Source organism: Staurois parvus, unplaced genomic scaffold (assembly GCF_062004578.1).
Source record: "Staurois parvus isolate SC_StPar_1 unplaced genomic scaffold, SC_StPar_1.0 ptg000286l, whole genome shotgun sequence".
Lineage (NCBI taxonomy): Eukaryota > Metazoa > Chordata > Amphibia > Anura > Ranidae > Staurois > Staurois parvus.
This window is the reverse complement of record NW_028318082.1, coordinates 83637-108814: the sequence shown is the minus strand read 5'-3', so window position 1 is coordinate 108814 and position 25178 is coordinate 83637. Positions and strand designations below refer to the sequence as shown.

Sequence of the window (25178 nt, the reverse complement as noted above, 5' to 3'; positions counted from 1 at the left end):
GCCAGAGGTTCATGCAGGGTGAGAGCCTGATGTGAAGAGGCGGATATGCCAGGGCAGGGTGGATGGATGGATGAGCAAGAGCGTGGTCAGACAAGCAGAGTCGGTAGCCCTGGGAGCAGTGCAGTACAAAGCAACGGGCAGAGAATGGTCAGGTCACACGCCAGGTCAGCAACAGAAGATCAGATCCACAAGGGGGCATCCAGGAAGGAGGTCAGGTAAGCCAGGGGTCAGAGCAGGAGAGAAAAGCAAGGTCAAGAACAATCCAAGTCAGCAAGAATCACGGTAACAGGATCAGGAACACAGGGAGACCAAACGGCAATACCTGTCAGCGCAAGGCGATTTAAATATCGCGCCCTGCGCTGTCATTTGTGCCAGGCACGCACCCGCGGCTCCGAGTGCGCATGCGCGGGTTCCGTCTCCGCCGCGGCCGGCCAGGACCTAGTGCCCATACACTAGCGTGAACCGGCACAGTGCGCCTGCACCGAGCCGCGGATCGTGGCGGCTCCTGACAATTAGTCTGGGTCATTAAAAAAAAATCTTGGGTCTCAAAACACACCATGTTCATACAGAGGAAACAAGGAAACTTGGGAGTTCCAAACTTCACCAAATAATTTTTAACAACTCAGATTGCTTTTCTGACCTCTCTTTACATGCCCCCTATGGGTCAACTTGGAAATTATTTATTGCTCCCCAATTTCCCTCCACTCACTCCCATGACTTCCCCAAAAATCCAGACCTACAGCAATAAGGCCTCTAATGACCCACTTGCTCAGAGTTTGGGATTCCACCAAGTACTCTAGCAACTTATTTTCACCACCTCTGCCTCTTCTCCCTCTTCTAAGTAATCCATTATTCCCCTAGGTTTCAATTCCCCCAGCGTGTTCCACTGGTGGTTTTCCCACAATTTCTATTTTGTCCATTCATTTCTTACTGGTTGCTCTGTTTATACCTGGGCAGAAAATCAGAAAACAGCACTAGGCCCCATCCATCAAACTCTATTGCTTTTTACAAATTAAACATTGGCTAACTGTGGTGCTGACTTATAAAGATCTGATGTTTCAATTGTTATTTGAGCAAATTTGCCATTGCACATCTCTTTCCCAAGATTTTTTCTATTCTTCACTGCCAGTTGAATGATCTCAAAAGCCCTACTAGCCACACTTACGTTTCCAAGGGAAAACGAGACCTCCAAACCACCAAAGGCAAGGAAGACTGGTCACAAATCTGGGACACAATGGCTTCCTGCTCCATTAGCACATTCACAATGGAATTGGCTTTTAAAACTGCCTTAAGGTGGTACATCGTCCGGTCTCGTTTGGTACATCTCCACCCGTCCTCTCTTGGTACCGGTTTTTGAGGCTGCTCTTTTTGTTGGGACGTACTCCACACATGGTGGACATTCTGGTGGTCCTACCCTGTTTGGGTCTTGGACAAAAGTTCTTAAATCTCTACACTCATTACTAACATGTCCCTTTCCAAGAGTTTTCATAGTGTGTCCTTATACACCTGAAACCACTGACTTCATGAGGTCTCAATTTAAATTGGCAGCATATGCATTACTGGCGGCAAAACAAAATTATAGCAAGAACTTGGAAACAACAGTTTGTACCTTTCACAGAAGTTCACTGCCACTTAGATTTATTTCTTATCAATGAAAAGCTTACCAGCATTTTCATAGGCATGCACAAGAAATGTTTAAAAATATGGACCCGGGGGGGGGGGAGGCTTGTGAGCAGTGCATGAGTATGGCCGCTTGATCGCCGCGCTCCTCCACCACCGGGTACATTAGGTTTTTCTTTGCCTCCTGGGGAGCCCGTTCTGTCCCCCACCATTGCCCTCATCCTCCGCTGACCACCCCGCCACCTATGGGGAAGTAATTGGTGGCCTCCCGCGCTCGATTGCCGGGTCGGACCGGTGATGGGGCCTACTCGCCTGCAGAAACCTCGGCCTCGATTTCGCCCGCTTCCCCACCGCTACCCTCGGGCGGCCCGGATGCCCCTTAGGACCTGGAGAGCCTGCCTGACATCCCTGCAGACCTCCCACAGCCCCCCTTGCGGGACGCAGACCTCCTGTCCAGGTTTAAGACCATGCTGCAGAAGGAGATTCACACCGCCACCTCCAGACTAGCGACTCATTTCACCAAGGAGATTTGCGAATTGGGAAGCCACACTCATGTTCTTGAAGATAAGATGGACGCCGCGGCTACGGTGATAGAAAATCATGAACAGGACCTTTCAGATCTGAGAAAAGAGCTTGACGTGGCTTTTTTGCGTCTGGAAGACTTTGAGAATAGGTCTCGTCGGGGTAATCTTCGCCTACGTGGCCTGCCCAAAGCCATCGTTGACCTCACGTCCACTGCTACCGCGCTTTTGCAAGAGTTGGATCTGGCAATACAGATAGACTGTCTGGAGTTCGATCGCATTCATCAGGCCCTGGGTCCACGGAGGTCTGAGGGTCCTCCCAGGGACATCATAATTAAATTTACCTATTACCGAACGAAAGCAGGATCTTCGCTTTCAAGGTCATCCGTACCAGTTGTTCGCGGATCTGGCACCATCCACCATACAGAAACGTCGACAGATGAAACCCTTCACGTCAGTCCTCTTGAAAGGTCACATCAAGTACCAATGGGGCTTTCCATTTAAGCTTACGTTCGTGTACCAAGGTCGGAGCCATGTTGTTCACAATCCGAAAGAGGCCAAGTCGACCCTGGATGTGCTACACCTTCTGCCCTCGCGGGATACTTCCGACAGCCCGGTGTGGCCCTCCAGTTCACATCCTCCATCTGAGCCGGTGCGTATATGAGAAAAAGTTGGCAGCCGTAAACGCTCCCTCCCTAGTACCACTCCGTTGTCCGGATCCTCCCACTCCGATCCAGGTTGAGTAAGGTTGGATGGGTGAGCTTTTTCACTTTTCAGATGGCTTGTCCAATGCTGTGACTCTCCGCATTTCTGATGGGGTGACCTTGACTGGCCCTTGTTGGGCAAACTTTCTGTATGTTTTGTATGTTTCATGTTTTTATTTTTACAGTTTGAAATGTTCTTCTATGCAATACTGGTCTGTACTGGTGGTGATTCTCGGTCCCCGCCAGCTCCTCACGGTCCGGCTTTGAGTTTAAATTTTTTTTTTTCTGGGGTAGGTGATATGTTTGTAAGCTTTGTGTCCCATCCCCTTGGTTTCTTTGTTTTGTTTCTGGCAATTTTACTGTTATACCTGGATTGTGTTTATGTTTTGCGGATTCCTGGCTTCCGCCGGCTCCTTGGTGTTTTTTTTTCTTTTAGGGGGGAGGTTATTGTGCCTTTTTAATATATACTGGGGGTCTTCTTGGCTCGTGGTCTGGGCCGTGACCCGGGAATGCCTCATCTCTAATATGCTGATATGTCTGTGTACCTGTTTACATTTTCTTTGTATATTACGCTGTCATATTATGCATTTCTTAAGGTCATGTACTTGACGTTGTCTTTTTGCCTGTTAGGTTTTCCCCCCCACCCACCCCATTGTTTTTTCTTTCCTCCCTTCCCTTCCTCCTTTCTTCCCCTCCCCATGAAGGTTCTTTTTGTATTATGCTGTTTATGATTCACCCATGTGTCCAGTGGTAGAGCCACCCCCTATGTGTGTCCATGTGGTTGGGACGCAATTTCCACTGATTGTGATTTTGTTGCACTACCTTAGAGTGTACATTTTTTTCTTCTGTCTCTTGTTTCTTGTCTGTTTTTTCTTCCTTTCTCACGGATCTGGGGCAGCCCAGGGTAAGGTTGCATTTGAGGATTGGACCGTTATTCTTAGAGTATTTTGGCAGCTGAATTCCCTTGACTCAGTATGGCTTTAAAACCTTTAAAGATTTTTTTCTCAAAATATCCATGGTTTTAATTCTCCAACCAAACGTTCTAAAGTGTTCCATCATCTTAAGTCCCAAGATGTGGATGTAGTCTGTCTGCAGGAGACAAGGTTTTCTCAATCCTCCGCGCCGCGTTCTCTCTCTCACCATTATCCGACCTTTTTCTCTGCTTCGGCCCTTGAGAAGCATAGGGGCATGGTGATTGCTTTTAGACACAATATGCTGTTTACTTGCAACCTGGAAATAGCTAAGCCCAATGTTGGTCAAGAAACTTAATTCACTAGGTCGCACGCATAAACCTGTTCCAACTCCGAGTGAGGGGCGGTGGCCTTACCTCAGACCCTGTGAAGATTACACATAGATTTGCGGATTTTTTGTCCTGCCTTTACCAGAAACTGAATACCTTTGTTGCGGAACATGCTGATAGTTTTTTTCGCTGAGCTGCACCTATCCTCCTTACCCGTTGCAGCCCAGGATGCCCTGAATGCGGATATCTCCGAATCTGAACTCTACCAAGCCATCAAATCTTTGGAGGCCTCCAAGGCTCCAGGCCCAGATGGGTTTTCTGGGCTCTACTATAAAAAAATTGCCACCGTTCTGGTTCCTTATTTGGCAGCCTTTTTCAATTCTTTGAAGCAGGGTTCCCGGCTTTCTTTGGAGTCTCTTCAGGCGCAGATTACTATGATCCCAAAAAAGTCTGTAGACACCTTTGAACCGCAAGCTTTCAGACCGATCTTGCTTCTAAATGTGGACTTGAAGATTCTGGGAAAGGTTCTGAGCACCCGAATTAATAAGTATCTACTCTCACTTATCCATAGAGATCAGGTTGGCTTTGTTCCAGGGCGACAAGCTGCTGATAACATACGTAAAGTCATACATCATATTCATATCTTACATCGCCACAGGATACCGAAGTTTCTTTTATCCCTGGACAATTATAAAGCGTTTGATTTGCTTTTGTGGGAGTATTTGACATATACGCTGTCTAGATAGGGGTTTGGTGATGCATTTCTGGCTTGGATCTCGGCTTTATATTGGTCTCCCTCGGCCTCTGTCAAATATGCAGGGTTTTTTTCCTCATCTTTCCCTATTTTCAGAGCACCAGCTCTCAAACCTCTAGCTGCAGCCATTCAAAATCACCTGGATATTTCTGGCGTCCCCTATGCCGGCACTCAGTACAAGGCAAACTTTTATGCGGATGATGCTCTTTTGGTTTTAATCAATCCTCTCATCACTCTCCCCAAACTCCAGGTCATATTGGACCGTTTTTCGGCTATATCTGGCCTTCACATCAATTTGTCTAAAACAAGGTATTGAATGTTACGCTCCCTGCCGACCTGGTTGAATTGCAGACACAATTTCCCTACCGTTGGGCATCCCATTCCCTGGCTTATCTTGGCATTACACTTACTACCTCCTACTCTGCCTTATTTTTGGCTAATTATTACCCCTTACTGCGCTCTGTTACTTCTCTGCTTCATTCTTGGCAGTTTCCTTCTCTATCATGGATTGGCCGGATACATGCTGTCAAGATGACTATCTTGCCGAAGATCCTGTACTTTTTTTTGCACTCTCCCTATTCGTGGCCCTGCGTTTTTTCTTCGTCTACTGCAAAGCCAGATTCTCCATTTCATTTGGGCTCATAAACGTGCCTAGAGCCACTCTGTATACTCATAGATTACAGGGAGGTTTGGGAGTTCCACATGTTTCTAGATACTATTTGGCGGCTCAGATCTCCCAGTTGTCTATGCTTCATGCCACGAAAGATATCCCGTTATTGGTACTCTTGGAATTACCCAACTGTGTTCCGCTTTCCTTAACTACATTGCTTTGGCTCCCGCCTAAGTTGTGCCCTCCGAATTTGAGCCCTATCATGCTGCACAGTTTATGAACCTGGGATTCTGTTAAATATTCGGGTAATTTGATATCATCGTTGCTATCTCTTTTGCCGATTACATATAATCCTTTATTTCCACCAGGTTTAGAACATCTCCATTCTTTCTCTTGGTGGATCTCCCATGGCTTTGTTATTGTACATGAGTTTTTGATCACTCGTACCTTTCCATCATGGGAGTCTCTTCGAGAAACACGAGGGGTCCCGCCGCGGGAATATTATCAGTATTTGCAATTAAGCCACTGGGTCCTGTCCCTCCATCGTACCTCTACAAATCCATAGCCCAAAACACCCTTTGAACACGTCTTTCAACATTCCCCAGGGTCCCCTGGTCTCATTTCTGTAATTTATGCCTCGCTTAACAGTAGGTCCTCCTCACCACCCCTATCTTATGACTCTCAATGGGAGCGAGATTTGGGTTTCTTGCTTGAAGCGGAAGATTGGCGTAGGGCCTGGGGGGTGGTGGCGAAATGTTCCTTCAATACCATCACTCTTGAGGCAGCCTACAAAGTTCTCCTGTATAGCAAAAAAATTAAAATCCAAGTGGTGAATAAATACCACCAAAATAAAGTTTTATCTGTCGCAAAAAAATGCTAAAAAATTCATATGGGTACAGTGTTGCGTAACCACACAATTGTCATTAAAAGTGTGATAGCTCTGAAAGCTGAAAATTGGCCTGGATAGGAAGGGGGTGAAAGTGTCCAGACTTGAAGTGGGTAAGTTTGAAAAGTTTACATTGTAAAAGCAAATAAACTCCAACTCAAAAGCAAATAAACTCCAACCACACATTGACATTTTTGTGATAATTATTACGTCTAAACACAAACTATTCAGGATGCACATAATAAAATGTAATGGAGGCTACAGTAGTGGTCAGAAATACAGGGTGATTTTGTCTTACCTGTCTATATTGCTTTTCCCAGGAAAAGGGTCCAGGCTTCGCCCCTAACAGTGGGCATACCCCCAAAAGGGTCTTCAGGGTTCACAGGGATGGGCCATGGCCCTCGACTCATTATCACCCTGCAGCCAACTACACGCGTGCTGAGGTGAGTGCCTATGCAGGCTCCAGTGCCCTCCAGTGACCTGCCCATTACAGGTCGTCCCCATGGCATGGAATCCAGCTCTCATGGTTTTACCAAGGTTGCATTGATCCGAATGCACTGCTTCCGTTGTTTTAGATGGCAGTGATACACTGCTTCAGTTGTTGTATTACAAGACATGGAGGCGTTGATTGAAAAGTTTATTGCCAAATACAAAGTGAAATAAGAAAACTAGTTATGCTACGAGTGATTTCTCTATAAGGGAGAAGAAGTCCATCACCTTAGGACACTAGCAAAAATAATGAGCACCCACAGAGTAGGGTTATAAAAGAGAATCCCCAGGGAGGGGGCATGTCCTTCAAAACTTGCCAGTGTCCAATGAAATATGGTACCAGCTTATATCCCAGGGTCTATGAATATCAAACCCGTGTTCTGTACTGTACAATTAAGATATATTTATTTATTTATTTCAGGTACTTATATAGCGCTGTCAATTTACGCAGCACTTTACACATATATATATTGAACATTCACATCAGTCCCTAACCCTCAAGGGGTGTACAATCTAAAGTCCCTAACTTACATTCATACATACACATACTAGGGCCAATTTTAGACAGTATCCAATTAACCTACCAGCATGTCTTTTGGAGTGTGGGAGGAAACCGGAGCACCCGGAGGAAACCCACGCAAGCACAGGGAGAACATGCAAACTCCATGCAGGAGGCGCCATGGACGGGAATCGAACCCATGACCCATTTACTGCAAGGCAGACATGCTAACCAATAGGCCACTGTGCCGCCCACATTAATTTACTTTAGCATTAATTTACTACAATGGTATCAGTACTATAATAAGTGTCATACTATGAGTATGCAAATGTGAACAATACAGTGAGGAACAGAAGTATTTGAACACCCTGCAATTTTGCAAGTTCTCCTACTTAGAAATCATGGAGGGGTCTGAAATTCACATTGTCGGTGCCTTCCCACTCAGAGACAGAATTTAAAAAAAAATTCAGGAAATCACATTGTATGATTTTTAAAGAATTTATTTGTCTTGCACTGCTGAACATAAGTATTTGAACACCTAAGAAACTGCAAGATTTCTGGCTCTCAAAGACCTGTTACTGGGTCTTTAAAATGTCCACCTCTACTCCACTCATTATTCTAACTTAGTAGCACCTGTCTGAGCTCTTTAACCACCTCCCGCCCGCCATATAGTAATATGACGGACACAAGCTGGTTCTCTTGTTCTGGGAGGACGTCATATGACGTCCTCCCATTTTCACTGTGCATGCACGGCTCAGGGAGCACGCAGTGTGGCGATCGGTTATCGGCATTTCTCTCCTCTCGAGCGGTCACGCTGACAGCTCAAGAGGAAAGCCGGTAATCGGCTTTCCGCGGAGGGGACATGTACACTGATCATCAGGGCACTGATGATCTGTGTAGCCCCAGCAGTGCCACCTGTCAGTGTCCATCAGTGCCTTGTGTCAGTGCTCATTAGTGCCTCGTGCCAGTGCCCATCAGTGCCACATCAATGCCACATATCAGTGCCTACCAGTGCACATCAATGCCACATATCAGTGCCCTTCTGAGCTGCCTTTCAGTGTCACCCGTCAGTGCCAGTCAGTGTCACCTATCACTACCAAATCAGTGCCACCTATCAGTGCCAGTAAGTGCCGCCTATCAGTGTGCATCAGTGCCGCCTGTCAGTGCCACCTAACAGTGCCAGTCAGTGCCGCCTAACAGTGCCGTATATCAGTGCCATGTATCAGTGCTGCCTTTCAGTGCCCATCAGTGCCACCTACCAGTGCCTCATCAGTGCAGCCTATCAGTGCCCATCACTGCAGCCTCATTAGCGCACATCAGAGAAGAAGAAAAATCACTTATTTACAAAATTTTATAGCAAAAACTAAGAAAAAATATTTTTTTTTCAAAATTTTCAGTGGTTTTTGGTTTAAGAAAAAATTAAAAACCCAGAGTTGATAAAAATTTCATATGCGTACAGTGTTGCATGACCGCGCAATTGTCATTCAAAGAGCAACAGCGCTGAAAGCTGGAAATTGGCCTGGGCAGGAATGGGGTATAAGTGCCCTGTAGGCAAAAGCTTGCAAAATCGCAGGGTGTTCAAATACTTCTGTTCCTCACTGTAGATGCATAGAGTATACATACAGTGAGGAAGAGAAGTATTTGAACACCCTGCGATTTTGCAAGTTCTCCCACTTAGAAATAATGGATGGTTCTGAAATTTACATTGTAGGTGCATTCCCACTCTGAAAGACAGAATTGAAAAAAAAAATCGTTGTCATGTTGGAAGACCCAGCCACGACCCGTCTTCAATGCTCTGACTGAGGGAAGGTGGTTATTGCTCAAAATCTCACAATAAATGGCCCCATTCATCCTCTCCTTAATACAGTGCAGTCGTCCTTTCCCCTTCGCAGAAAAGCACCCCCAAAGCATGATGTTACCACCCCCATGCTTCACAGTAAGGATGGTGTTCTTGGGATGCAACTCATCCTTTTTCCTCCAAACACGAGTGAAGTTTAGACCAAAAAGTTCTACTTTGGTCTCATCTGACCACATGACTTTCTCCCATGCCTCCTCTGGATCATCCAGATGGTCATTGGCAAACTTCAAATGGGCCTGGACATGTGATGACTTGAGCAGGGGAACCTTCCGTGCAATGCATGATTTGAAACCATGACGGCGTAGTGTTCTACCGACAGTGACCTTTGAAACTGTGGTCCCAGCTCTCTTCATGTCATTGACCAGCTCCTCCCTTGTAGTTCTGGGCTGATTCCTCACCTTTCTTATCATCAGTGATACCCCACGAGATGAGATCTTGCATGGAGCCCTAGTCCGAGGGAGACTGACAGTCGTCTCTAGCCTCTTCCATTTTCTAACAATTGCTCCAACAGTTGATCTATTTTCACCAAGCTGCTTGGCAATTGCCCCGTAGCCCTTTCCAGCCTTGTGGAGGTCCACAATTTTGTTTCTGGTGTCTTCTGACAGCTCTTTGGTCTTGCCCATGGTAGTAGTTGGCATCTGACTGACTGTGGGGTGGACAGGTGTCTTTAAAGAGCTCAGACAGGTGCTACTAAGTTAGATTAATGAGTGGAGTAGAGGTGGACTTTTTAAAGGCACAGTAACAGGTCTTTGAGAGCCAGAATTCTTCCTGTTTCTTAGGTGTTCAAATACTTATGTTCAGCAGTGCAAGACAAATAAATTCTTTAAAAATCATGCAATGTGATTTCCTGAATTTTTTTTTAAATTACGTCTCTCAGAATGCACCTACAATGTGAATTTCAGACCCGTCCATGATTTCTAAGTGGGAGAACTTGCAAAATCGCAGGGTGTTCAAATACTTCTATTCCTTACTGTATCACAAAGAGAAAACAGCATGTTTTGACATGAAAATCAGACAGCAACACAATCAGAAGCATAAATGCAGGTATCCACTACAGATGATATCATGCCAAATAGAAAATTATATTCTAAAACACGATTTCCAGCTGCTATGGTAATACCGCAGCATGAATTTATACGAAAGTTCAGCTGAATAGACTCATGGTTCCCCAAAGTAAACAGGAATAACAACTATCCAGATGCATCACAGTCCAAAGCATTATACCCCCATGTCAGCAACTCATTCAGTAAGCTTCAGTAGCATTCCCATGCAAGGTTGCGTAGCGCAGACATAGCAATTACCTTCATGTGACTGGACACTGGCAAAAGCTTTGCTGGTTATGACCCCTAGGCATACATGTATAACTCAACCCGACTCAGAGGGGAGTGTCTTGTACTGTCCTCTTTATTCCTTATCTTAATTGTATAGTACGGGACACAGGCTGGACATTCACAGAACCTGAGATGTCCCCACAAAATGAAACAGAGGGGTGGGGAATAAGAAGGCAAGTAGAACAGTGCCAAACAAATAAACAAAGGTCAACGACCCAACTTTTCTTGGGGTGCTTGAAGTAGGACACAAAGAAAGAAGTGCAATGTCCTCATTGGGGTGGAAGGCTGATACTAACTTAGGTAGAAAGGAGGGTCTTGCGAAGATTCATGTGAAGAATCAGGAAAGGTTCTCTACCGGAGAGAGATGCTAACTCCGAAACACAACACCAAGAAAGCCACTTTGCAGAAGAGGTCATCCAAGGGGAGTTCCCTAATGGGATCAAAATGTGGTTTCTACAGAGCAAAGAGAACTAAGCTAAGATTCCAAGGAAGCACAGGGTGCTGTAATAAGGGTTTGATCTGTGAGACATCTTATATCAAGGCTTTTACAAGGGAAAGCGAAGTCAAAAGGTTTTTAGAATAGAATGGATAAGGTCAAAACCTGTCCCTTAAAGTGTACTTAAAGTGTTAATAAACCCAGGACCCTGTATTCACTATATCTCATCTCCTACAGTACACAGAACATGGAAATTCAATTATTTTAGTACATATAAAGTGCTAAATACCTTTTCTCATCAGCAGTATATAGCAGTCTTGTGACTTCTATCAGTGTCCAGCCAAGCACTGGTTAAAGCTTGTAGGAGGGGCTTTCTTTCTGCTCTAGGATGCAGGACCACTGACTGGCTTATTGGCCCCTGTGCTGATCACATGCACTATTCCAAGAAAAAAAAAACTCTAGCAATACACACCAAACTGAGCATGTGCAGAGTCTTATCAGGAGATAAGAGGGTGACACTGGAAGAAGGGGAGGATCAGAGAAGTCAGAATCAAAAAGTATTTTTTACACAATGCAGAGGATTAACCCCTTAGTTTCCACAGTGAGTATAACAAGCATACTTTACTACATATACAGACTGATTTTACTGTTGTGGGTTTAGTAACTGTCAGGGCTCCCGGGTGTGACCAGAGGTGTGTGACTGACGCAGGGAAACGCAGACTTCAGATATGTTATAAACAATGTAATTTATTAACACTAACAATACAAACATAAACGCAGTGCAATACTAAAACATAACGCAGTGCAAACAAACCAAACCAACCACCCACAGATAACAGTACATACAATGCAAGCGTCGTCAGGCAGGCCGGGTCAATATCAATCGGGCAGGTAGGTACAGGGGGAGCAAGCGGAGAATGGTCGGGGTCACAAGCCAGGTTCAGCAGGTAGCGGGCAGCGTGGTACAGAGGGTCAGGCAGAGGAGAATGGTCAGACAAGCCAGGGATCAGGAGCAGGAGAATGGTCAGACAAGCCAGAGATCAGAGCAGGGTCAGCAGAGAATCAGACAGGAACAGGAACAGGGAACAGGAACAGGAAACAGGGCCCAGGAGAAACACAACACCAAGGCAGAGTCTGCAGGTCTGAATGTCCCTTAAATACACCAGTATAATTAGTTCCAGGTGTTTGACTGGCTGCAAGGTTGAGTCTCTGATTGCTGGGAGCACCCGCTGGCCAGCCCTGGTACTGCAGCTCATAAGGCAGGTGAGTCCCACTATTGCTGGCCAGTCCATTCTTGACAGTAACACTTTAATGTCAAATTCTGGTAAGGTCCCAATTGTAGGAAGGCTTATCCTGATATTGATTTACTGATTCTATTGTTATATTAGAAGGCAGTGGATATTTTTTTGAAGAACCCTAAATAAAAAAGCAAAACTAAAGAAAATTAGTTAAGTATAAAAAACAGAAGAGGTCCTAAGGACAGGAGAAAACACTGAGGACTCGAGGAGTGGGGTGGCGTTATAGGAGTATGCCTAGGGGCATGGCCAGCAAAGTTTTTACCAGCACCCAATTATCAGAAGGTAGCAGCTTATATTCCAGGGTCAGTGAATATCCAGCCTGTGTCCTTTACTGTACAATTAAGATATTATGATACCCAAAGTAGGCAATGCTTTAAATGTTTTTACTGCTCATCAGTTTAGAGTTAACTGCAAGTGAGGGACCTAGAATTATTGCTATCACTTTGACATTTGTAGCAATACTTAATATTCGTGGTGCAATTGCTGTTTACATATACACTCAGTGGCAATTTTTGAGTTCACATAGGTGGACTGGGCAATAGAGGTGCTTTTACATTTTTTAAATTTAGTTTATTATATTTTTTTTACACTTTTTAATTTTTGTCAAACTTGATTGCTATCACATAGTGGCTAAAAATCATCAGTTGATTTCTGAGTAAATGTAACAAAAGAATAACTTACCCTTGAACTTTATTGAATACATGTTTTGCTTTCAGGAGTTCCTCAGTCATCTTTTCCTTTGATACGTCATCCAAACACAAAACTCTGCATATATTTAAAATATCGTTTTTTTCAACAGCAATGTTAAATTTTTCTACCACAAGCACACAGACCAACCCAGCCATCAATTGGTTTTTGATATCATCATCTTGCAGTTTCCCTTTACCCAAGAAAGGGTCACAGATTTTACCGAGAATTTTCAAGATTAGGTTATTTACCTAGGATTTAGAGAAAAAAAAACTTCTCAATAAAAACAAAGACACTTGCCATTAATTTAAATATATAAAAATATCCTCAATGCTGAGATGGAAAAATCATGTTAAAACGCAAACAGGTAAATATACAGTTGAATAACATATGTGGACTGACCTGTGAGAGCTTGGTAACACCAGATGCGGTGCAAGAATTCGTGTGAAAAATGTGCTCTTTGCAGACATGCACAGGTGCCATTAATTCTTACACTGAAACTTTAGTCAGAAAATTAAAGAATATTTAAACCCAGCATATCAGCAATTACTGACTTGTGCCTGCTGTACCACATAGTTGTATGAAAAAGTATCCTATTCTCGTGGTATTGCTTCCTTTGTGTGAAATCCCTGGTGTTTCTACCTTAACTCTGCTGTCCTATTAAAAACTGACCACAATGGGCATGAGAGCACAGTGTGGTTAGTTTACCAGCTGTGCTGAGAACTCAGCCTGCTCCCTCTAAAGATCAGATTTGTCCTGACACTCCCCTATTGCACAGCCATTCACCGGGTACTGCTGTTTCTTCTTCCCCAGCTCTCTTAGCTCCTTATGCAGCTGAGAACAGAGATTATGTGATCACTTATAAAAAAGGGAAAACAGGTTTATACTGTTTTTTATATCTATACACAAATGCTTTGCCTTTTTATTACTATTTCAAACTGAATAGGTTGTTTTACAAGATGACGGTTCACATATACTTTAAGTCCTTATAGATCACTTCAGACTTGCCCTTTTTGCAGGTATAGCTACACTATTTTGCCAAAAGTATTGGGACGTTTGCCTTTACACGCACATGAACTTAATGGCAAGACTGGGTCCTTCGGGTTCAATATTGAGTTGGCCCACCCTTTGCAGCTATAACAGCTTCAACGATTCTGGGAAGGCTGTCCACAAGATTCAGGAGTGTGTTTATGGGAATGTTTGACCATTCTTCCAGAAGCACATTTGTGAGGTCAGGCACTGATGTCAGACGAGATGGCCTGGTCTTTGCTCTAATTCATCCCAAAGATGTACTAATCGGGTTGAGGTCAGGACTCTGTGCAGGCCAGTCAAGTTCCTTCACTCCAAAACTCGCTCATCCATGTTTTTGTGGACCCTGCTTTGTGCACTGGTGCGCAGTCATGTTGGAAATGGAAGGGGCTATCCCCAAACTGTTCCCACAAAGATAGGAGCATGAAATTGTCCAAAATGTCTTGGTATGTTGACACCTTAAGAGTTCCCTTTACTGGAACTATAGGGCCAACCCCAACCACTGAAAAACAACCCCACACCATAATCCCTCCTCAACCAAACTTTACACTTGGCACAATGCAGTCAGGAAAGTACCGATCTCCTGGCAACCACCAAACCCAGACACATCCATCGGATTTCCAAACAGAGAAGCATGATTCGTCACTCCACTGCTCTAGAGTCCAGTGGCAGCGTGCTTTACACCACTGCACCTGACGCTTTGAATTGCAGTTGGAGATGTAAGACTTGGATGTAGCTGCTCAGCCATGGAAACCCATTCCATGAAGCTCTCTACGCACTGTTGTGCTAATCTGAAGGCCACACAAAGTTTGGAGATCTTTAGCTACTGCCACTGCAGACAGTTGGCAACTTCTGTGCACTGTACTCTTCAGCATGTGCTGACCCCACTCTGTCATTTTACGTGGCTTACTACTTCACGGCTGAGTTGCTGTTACCAGTTGCTTCCACTTTGTTAAAAAACCACTAACAGTTGACCATGGAATATTTAGTAGCAAGGAAATTTCACAGATGGACTTATCACTGTACCATGACTGAATTAATTGAGCTCTGAGAGCGACCCATTCTTTCACAAATGTTTGTAGGAGCAGTCTGCATGCCTAAGTGATTGATTTTATACATCTGTGGCCATGGAGGTGATTGGAACATCTGAATCCAATGATTTGGAGGGGTGTCCCAATACTTTTGGCAATATAGTGTATATAGTGCTTGTTTTAAATATCTGTCAGGGAATAAGCCAGAGAAGAAATGCACAGAGACCTGGCACACTTGCTGATATCCAGCATGGCTGTGCTCACTTGTGCAGGAATGCATATAAATGTAACGGACTTCAACCAGCGCATGTTAGTGCGCACTGGCGTGCATTTGTGGACGCCGCCTTTAGAAGACTGGCCATCACTCTTGGACTCTGCTCATTGATCTTCAGCTCCCTGATACCAGTGTTCCTATGTGCTCAATACTTCTGGTTTCCAGGTTATTGACCCAGCCTGCTTCTGGACCATCCCTTGTTTCTCTCCTGGCCCTGACCTCGGCTTGCTCCTCAGACTGGCTCCTGATTGCCTCCTTGGTATGACCCTGGCCTGCCTCTGACCATGCTCCTGGCTACTCCTCTTCTTGACCACGGGGGTCTGACCTCGACTTCAGTTCCTGACCACATGTCCCATCACATGTCCCATCTCCTCCTGCCTGCTGTGATCTGTCTGCACTTTCCAGTGTGTCAGCCTAGATCAGCTGCTTCAAGGGCTCTGCTTCCATTATCATTATTAGCTGAAGTTACTAAAGGACAGAAAGTCCAAGTGTAATGTAAGGTGGAACTGTGCTATATAACCATAAATACCCTTAAAAACTACAAATTTAAATACCCCAATCAATAAATAAATACATTTAGACTGTAAGCTCTAACGAGCAGAGTCCTCTTATTCCTCCTGTATTGAATTGTATTGTAATTGTACTGTTTGCCTTCACGTTCTAAAGTGCTGCATAAACTGTTGGTGCTATATAAATACTGTATAATAATAATAATAATAGACTAAAAAGAATTATGACCTCAACAATACATCACTGAAAGTGCATCTACTACACAAATCAATTGATAAATAAATATATGAAGATATGTTCAAAGAATTTTAACTTCAAAAATGAATTGCCAAATGGTGCATCAAAAATAAAAATATAAATAAATGCATCAACATGCATATATAAAAATACACGAAAATCATATGTGTGTCAAAAATTAGTTTATAAAAGTTGAAAAAATTATCACCCAAGGCAGCAGGTAACAAAACCGCTGAGTAATGTACATTTACATCTCCAAAAAGAGTTATTTTAACAAAATACAAATTGGCATGAACTAGAGGCAAAACATTATTCTTTTTAGTTTTGCATAGAGTGGAGAGGGATTAGAACACCATTCACTTTTTATTGCTGTCTGTGCTCCTGGAAGATTCACTCGTTAATATTTGTCTTGTTTACTGTTATCATTGAAACTGAAAGTAAAATAAAGAGCCAAATTTTAGGTTGACACCAGGCCAGTAATATAGGGATAATCTTCCAATGGGGACACTAATTCTGGCAACCATGGTGAAACCACAGGATTTCTTCACTGCTAGAGATGGCAAAAAACTTGACAGGGTTATACACCTCCCTTACTCTATCCAAAAGATTTAACTTTATCCAAAACGTTTTGCCTTTAGTTCTACTGTTTGTTCAACATGATCCTGTCAGTACAAGGCAGCTTTGAAGAGAGAATAAAGCCATCCATATGTGGACCGATGCGGCTAAATTTTAATCCATGAATGGGCAGGCTGTTTGCAAAGAAGTCGACTGACTTCTGTACAACCAGTCTGTTGGAAAATTTCCACACAATCAGCGCCACTGGCTAGAGGCAGCAGCTCTGATCAGTGTATTCTGATGGCAGAGAAGTCCCCCGGCTGTCAGAATATAAAGGCTCAGTGGAAGTGATTACCCCATCCACATCAAATGTGTGGATGGGGGAATTGGGTAATTTTTATTTGTTCAGCCAACGGGTTGTCAAAAAATCAATGACTATCATATGGACTGCCTTAAGCCAATGTTTTTTTTTTTTTTTTATAGGGTTGTGATGCGTAGAAACCCTGCTGGGATATCATTGCTGCTTCAGTCCCCACAGTATATTGTATGAGAATCCCCCCTCTTCTGCCATTTACTGAAGGCACTATTGCTCATTGTTCTGTTCTAACCACCATTCCAGGCCCTACTGTTTATGAATTCCCTCTTCTGAGTGTTCCATCGCCATGCCTCTTATGAAATACGTCGGACTGTCTACTTTGCAAAAAGGGGTCATTTGGGGGATATCTGTACTGTTCTGACATTTTTGGGCCTCAAGAAATTAGTTTGGCTGTCAGTACTTCAGGACTGATCAATATTCAGATCTATACCATAGTTGGTGAACTCTATAACTTTCCTACAGACTAAATAATAAATACAGATTTGGGTTATTTTCACCAAAGAAATGTAGCAGAATACATCTTGGCCTAAATTTATGAAGAACAATTATTTATTTGCAAACTTTTATAACAGAAACAAAGAAACATGGGTTTTTTTTCAAAATTTTCAGTCTTTTTTTTGTTAATTTGGCAAAAAATAAAAACCCAAGTGGTGATTAAATACCACCAAAAAAAAGCTCTAGTTGTGTGAACAAAGTGATAAAATTTTAGTTTGGATACAGCCTTGCATGTCATTCAAAGTGTGAGAGCGCTGAAACCTGAAAATTGGCCTGGGCAGGAAGGGCGTAAAAGTGCCCGGTACTGAAGTGGTTAACCACTTGCCCTCCTGAGGATTTACCCCCCTTCCTAACCAGGCTTTTTTTGCTATACAGCACTGCACTAGTTTAACTGACAATTGCACGGTCATGCAATGCTGTACATAAATGAAATTTCTGTCCTTTTTTCACACAACTAGAGCTTTCTTTCAGTGGTATTTGATCACCTGTGCGCTTTTTATTTTTCGCGCAATAAACAAAAAAAGACCAAAACTTTTGAAGAAAAACAATATTTTTTACTTTGAGCTATAACAAATATATAGTAAACTCAAAGAAAGTCATACATTTAGGCCAGAATGTATTCTGCTACATGTTTTTAGTAAAAAAAAATCCAAATAAGTGTATATTTATTGCTTTGTGTGAAAGTTATAGCATCTACAAAAACTATGGTATAGATAATGAAATTTACACATCTTTTACCTTCTGACTGCCTATCTCATTTCTTGAGGTGCTAAAATACCAGGACAGTACAAACACCCCCAAATGACCCCTTTTCGGAAAGTAGACACCCTAAGCTATCTGCTGAGAGGCATATTGAGTCCATGGAAGATTTATTTTTTTTCCACAAAGTTGTCACTTAGTGAGGAAGTGAAGTGAGGAAGTTGCGCACCTTCAGGCTTTCAAAGTAGTCATTGGATTTCAGGCTCCTGTACTTGGCTAGACTGCCAAAAAGTCTCTCACATGTGGTATCCCCATACCCAGAAGTAGCAGAATGTATTTTGTAATTCCACATATACCCATGGCACGTGTGAGCAATAAATCATTTAAGTGACAATTTTGTGTAAAAAAAAAAATTTTTTTTCATTTTCAAAAACCTTTGGTAAAAAAATTAAATTCTTCTATTGACTCAACATGCCTCTCAGCAAATAGTTTGGGGAGTTTACTTTCCAAAAAGGGGTCGTTTTGGGGGGTAGGGGCATACTATGCCCAGCATTAGAGGTTTATGTCACACATAACTCACTCTTCTAACCACCTGAAGACCAAGCCTTTTCGAACACTTTTTGTTTACATGAAAAAATTCAGTATTTTTTGCTAGGAAATTACTTTGAACCCCCAAACATTATATATTTTTTTAAAGTAGACACTCTAGTGAATAAAATGGTGGGTGCTGCAGTTTTTTATGTCACACAGTACTCGCGCAGTGATTTTTCAAACGCACATGTTTTGAAAAAAAAAAATACACATTTTTTTACTTTTAATGCACAAAAACACGATATATTAGCCAATTATTTGGTAAAATATAAAAGATGATGGTATGCAGAGTAAATAGATAACAAACATGACATGCTTTAAAACTGTGGGCTGAATGAAAAAAAAGAGAAGAAATCTCTGAAAAAGTGTGTGGTATGCCCACCATTAGAATATACCCCCCTGCATCCACCCACTTCTAATGGTGGGCACACAGGAAATGTGCCAAAACATATTATAAAATATATATACTGAAGCATAGGGGTCATCCACCCACTGGCCACCCCAGGCCCCCATGCTTCAGCATATATGCTCTTTTTTTTAACGGAGGATGAAAAATCTCATCCAACAGCACTGCCCACACCTACTTATGTATATTCTGAGAGCAAGACACTGTAGCTATCAAAATATACAAGTCAGTGCTGCAGCTGAAGGACATCCTCACTTCTCAAGCAGGCGTTTTCCCCCTTTCTAAGACAGGTATTTACAAGCCGTTGGGGGAAGCCCCGGCGATTAGGTTGCACGGTGCCACATGCGCCAATTCCAAGATTGTCTAAATAGTGGCACGCTGAATGAAAACTAGAGAAGTCGTCTCTGCAAAAGTGTGTGGTATGTCCATCATTAGACTATACTGCCCTGCATCCACCCATTTCTAATGGTAGGTAAACATTAGGTTGCATGGTGCCACACTGTTGTGCATATAATTGCTTTGATCCACAATCAATGCATACAGATCTTCTGTGAAAAACAGCTACAAAAAAATCAAGGGGAGTATTTAAATTTGCTGTTTCCACCTGAATTCCGGGTTGGGCAGTGAATGGGGGAAGTACGGGTGCTGCAGAATTTGTGGGCTACCAATCAGGATTTGCAAGCACATCCAGAAGGATACTAGAGGCTCTACGAGCCTGTGTGTGAATTCTTGGTGGCTGTGGGACACTACTTGTGCTCGCCACCGTACCAGCTTGTACTGCACTTATGGGACTCGGAACGTCACCAAGTGATATTGCAGTGCCGGTATGTGAAAACCTGGATGTACTAGGGTGCTGGTGCTTGCCAGTTCACCAAAAGGTAGAGTGGCACTAGTACTGGCACTCTGCTGCATATGAGAGTCATCATGCAACTGTAACATCTCAGCAAACTGGGAACGGGGTAGGGTACACCTGATCTTAGCAGGGACCTCTTCTCCATCGTCTGAGCTATCTGGCAGGGAGCCGCTGCTGTCTACAGGTTCGTATTCTGAGGCTGATTGTGTCAGTGAGTCTTCCCCTTTGCTGTCATCTGATATGCTCAAAATCCTGTAGGCCTTTTCACTAGAGTACCTTTCCATTACCATTTTGACCACTAAATTTATAGGTGCCTAGTGCAACTCATGGGAAAAAGAGCACCTGGCTATCAGGGACTGCTTGAACTGATACAAAAAAATTTACCGCAAGTGCTAACAGAGATCAGGCCTGATTCTGCGAACACTGCGGTTTTGTGTGCAATGTATCAAGTGACAGTTACCTACTGACCCTGCACTTCCTGGGGAGAAGGAAGGGGGGGAGGTGAGCGTAGAGGCCAAACGCAGGTGCTGGCAGGTGCCGGGGCTGATCCCGCTAACACTGCATTTTTGGGGACACTATACTAATGTGAACGCTGGTATAGTGCTGATCTGATCAAAGCTATTGATCCGTTCAGACACTATACTAGCTATGGAGGTTTATTGTGTATGAGTGTTCCTGGCAATCAAGGGGTTAAATGTAATTACTGGTGTATGGATGGGCAATGTGACGCTATCTGAGAGGGGCCGCAAAAACCGCGGGAGCGCAAATCATGTATTTATAAACGTGATTTTGCGCACCTGTGCCACCCTGTAGCAGTATTTCTACTATAGGGTGGCAGGTAAGCGGTTAAACATGTCCAGTAAAAAAAATTTTAACCGCCTCCCGCCAGCCATATAGTACAATGACGGACGCAAGGTGGTCCTCTCATTTTGGGAGGACATCATATGACGTCCTCCCATTCTAACCGTGCAAGCGCGGCTCAGGGATCGGCGGTGCGCTGTGTCCCTTGGAAACAGCAGATCACCGATCCACGGAAAGAGCCGAAGATGTCAGCTCGGTCATGTGATCAGCTGTGTCCAATCACAGCTGATCACATGCAAACTGGAAAAAGCCGGTTATCGCCATTTCTCTCCTCACGAGCGGTCAAGATGACAGCTCGTGAGGAGAGGAGAGCCAGTTTTAGCATTCTCCACAGAGGACATGTACACTGATCATCAGGGCACTGATGATCAGTGTGCCCTGATGATCTGTGTAGCCCCAGCAGTGCCACCTTTCAGTGTCCATCAGTGCCAGCTCTCAGTGCTCATCCATGCCACCTGCCAGGGCCCATCAGTGCCACATTTCAGTGCCTACCAGTGCACATCAATGCCACATATCAGTGCCCATCTGAGCTGCCTTTCAGTGTCACCCATCAGTGCCAGTCAGTGCCACCTATCAATGCCAGTCAGTGCCACCCATCAGTGCCGCTTATCAGTGCCAGTCAGTGCCACCTATCAGTGCCATATATGAGTGCTGCCTTTCAGTGCACATCAGTGATGCCTGTCAATGCCCATCAGAGCCACCTACCAGTGCCTATCAGTGCCACCTATCAGTGTCCATCAGTGCAGCCTATCAGTGCCCATCACTGCAGCCTCATTAGTGCATATCAATGAAGGAGAAAAATCACTTATTTACAAAATTTTATAACAAAAACTAAGAAAAAACTTTGTTTTTTTTCAAAATTTTCAGTGGTTTTTGGTTTAAGAAAAAATAAAAAACCCAGAGGTGATTAAATACCACCAAAATAAAGCTCTGTCACAAAAAAATTATAAAATGTCATATGGGTACAGTGTTGCATGACTGCACAATTGTCATTCAAAGTGTGACAGCGCTGAAAGCTGGAAACTGGCTTGGGCAGGAAGGGGGTATAAGTGCCCTGTAGGATAGTGGTTAAAAATCAAATTTCGTCATAAATTTAGGCCAAAATGTATTCTGCGACGTCTTTCCTAAAAAAAAATCCCAATATGTGTAAATGAATTAGTTTACGTAAAAGTTATAGCATTTACAAATGGCGGTATAGATACTGGAATTTTTTTTTTTACTAATAATGGCAGCAATCAGCGACATAGCGGGACTGCAGTGGGAATTCTGACACTGCGGGGAACTGACTTGGTGTCACTGACATCATCCAGCTAAAAAGAAGCACTGACACTGTACTAATACGAGGCAGGGAGGAGTTAACATGAGGAGCAATCAAAGGGTTTAACTATGTGCTGGGAGTGTTTTACTAGGGGGGGGGGTTGTGCTTCACTGTAAGCACACTGCTGTGGATGGCATCCAGAGCAGTGTGCTCGAGAGGACAGGGAGGAGGACTGTTACGCAAACAAAGCAGCCCTCCTCCCCGTCGGTGATCATCGGTAATCACCGGGCGGGACCCAGTGATTGACAGCCGTAGCTGCAAATGGCGGTGCGGGTAGGGTGCACATCCCCTACTTGGAAATGGAAAATCATATATATATATATATATATATATATATATATATATATATGTGATTTTGCACACCCGTGCTGCCCTGTAGCAATATTTCTGCTATAGGGTGGTCGAGAAGTGGTTATAAGAAAAGGTCATAAAGCGATGTTTGCCCCAGATGCTCTCCAATTGCTGTTCCTCACTTTTCCTCCAATCATCACTTGTCCTATGTACTCGCTGCTTCTGGTTATCATATCCGGCCAAATCCCTACGTCATTTCCGATTTCTGGTATTAGGAATGCACACCAAGGTCCAGGAACTGGAACGGCGGTGCACAGATGCTGAGTGTACTGGTGGCAAGATATTGGACACCACGTTTTGTAACTGTAAAATTTTTAATACTTTTTTGTTGCCAAGTCTTAATTAACCACTAGGGGACCGCCCACAGTACATATACTGCAGCAAAGCGGCCCCTGTGCGCAGGATCACATTTATAAACATCATCCTGTTTACATGCTAGGGGACGCACGTGAGGTGCGCGAACGCCCTACCCGCGACACCGATCATGGCCGTCAATCACCGGGTCCCGGCCGGAGCCTAGCGATTGACGGCAAACACTGACAGGGAGGAGGGCTGCATTGTTTTCAATGGAGCTCTTCTCCCTGTCAGTTTCCAGCACACTGTTCTGGAGAGCAGAGCTTAGCTTTCCGGGACAGTATGTAACTGTGAAGAACACAACCCCCCCCCCCCCTAGTAAAACACTCCCCTCACACAGTTAACCCTTTGATTGCCTAAAAATGTTAACCCCTTCCTCCCCAGTGCCATTAGTACAGTGTCAGTGCTTTTTTTTTTGCACTGATCACTGTATTGGTGTCACTGTGGATGTCAGTGACCCCAAGTCAGTTCCCCCCAGTGTCAGAATGTCCGCCGGAGTCTTGCCATAACTCGCTGTTAGCCACCATAAGTCGCTGACCACAGCTAATATTAGAATAAAAAAAAATCCAGTATCTATATCGCCATTTGTAAACACTATAAAACGTTCTTGTAAACCTATTAATTTACACGTATTGGGAATTTTTTTAGTAAAGACATGTCGCAGAATACATTTTGGCATAAATGTATGATGAAATATGACTTTTAAATTTTTTTACTGGTCATGTTATATAGTCCAAAATATTGGTTTTTTTTCCTCCAAATTGTTGGTCTTTTATTTTTATAGCGCAAAAAATAAAAACCACACAGGCGATCAAATACCACCGAAAGAAATCTCAATTCTTGGGGAAAAATGACGTAAATTTCATTTTGGTGCAGCGTTGCACGACCACGCAATTGTCAGTTAAAGTAACGCAGCGCTGTAACACAAACCTCTTCCTGACCGCCCTATAGCAAAAAATACTGCTACAGGGCGGCGCGGGTACGCAAAATCACACATATATATATATATATATATATATATATATATATATATACACACACACACATATATATATATCTATATATAGATATATATATATACACACACACACGTGATTCGCGCTCCCATAGTTTTCACACCCCTCCCAGATAGCGTCAGATTGCCCATCAGTACACCATTAATCACTTTTAACCCCTTGATTGCCAGGAACACGCTCATACACAATAAGCGTCCATTGCTAGTATAGTGTCTGAACGGATAAATATTTTTGATCAGATCAGCACTATACCAGCGTGTCAGTAGGTCACTGTCACTTGATACATTACACACAAAACAGCAGTGTTAGCATTATCAGGCCTGATCTCTGTTAGCACTTGCCGGTAAATTTTGATGACTCTCATATTCAGCAGAGTGCCAGTACTAGTGCCACGCTACCTTTTGGTGAACTGGCAAGCACTAGTGGCCTAGTACATCCTGGTCTTTCACCTCTTAGATTGTAAGCTCCCATGATCAGGCCCTCCTAACCCTCTTGTATTGAACTGTATTGTTGCTGTATTCTCTCACGTTATATTGTAAATCGCTGAGAAAACTGTTGGCGCTATATAAATCCTGTATAATAATAATACCAGCACTGCAGTATGACTTGGTGACGTGAAGGGTCCCATAAGTGCAGTACAAGCTGGTGCGGTGGCAAGCACAAGTATTGTCCCGCAACTACCAAGAATTCACACACAGGCCCATAGAGCCCCTAGTATCCTTCCGGATGTGCTTACAGATCCCGATTGGCAGCCCACAAATTCTGCAGCACCTGTACTTCCCCCCATCCACTGTCCAACCCGGAATTCAGGTGGAAACAGCAAATTTAACTACTACACTGGATTTTTTGGAGCTGTTCTTCACGGAAGATCTGTAAGCATTGATTGTGGATTAAAGCAATTTATATGCACAACAATTTATCACCGCCAACCCAAATTCAAACCTTGCCAGACCATTTGCATGGAAACTCATTACGTTTCCGAATTTAAATTTTTTTTGGACCGAACCCTCAACATGGGCATAACTAAAAAAAATTAATTGCGGTTGTATTGGTCCACAGACACGATTCATCATATGCCCGTGTTCTCTGCTGCCATGGCCAGGCATAGATATGAGAGTATAATGTGTTTTCTGCAGTTCAACGACAACGCACTCTGTCATCCTTGGGGTGACCCTGAATTTGACCGGCTCCACAAAATTTTGCAGATGTCTATACTCCCCAGCAAAACATCTGCATTGATGTGTCTCTCATTAATTTTTCTGGCCGCCTTGCATTGAAACAATTACTTC

At 43.6% G+C, this 25178-nt stretch overlaps 1 protein-coding gene across 1 annotated transcript in view; it reads right to left on the bottom strand.

Moving 5' to 3' along the window:
• Positions 1 to 25178, bottom strand: part of RNF213 (ring finger protein 213) — a 454388-nt gene that overhangs the window by 364227 nt on the left and 64983 nt on the right. Inside the window, exon 8 of the mRNA XM_089682127.1 lies at positions 12928 to 13184. Within this exon, the coding sequence (XP_089538253.1) occupies positions 12928 to 13184 (257 nt within the window). The remainder of the gene's footprint in view (positions 1 to 12927; positions 13185 to 25178) is intronic.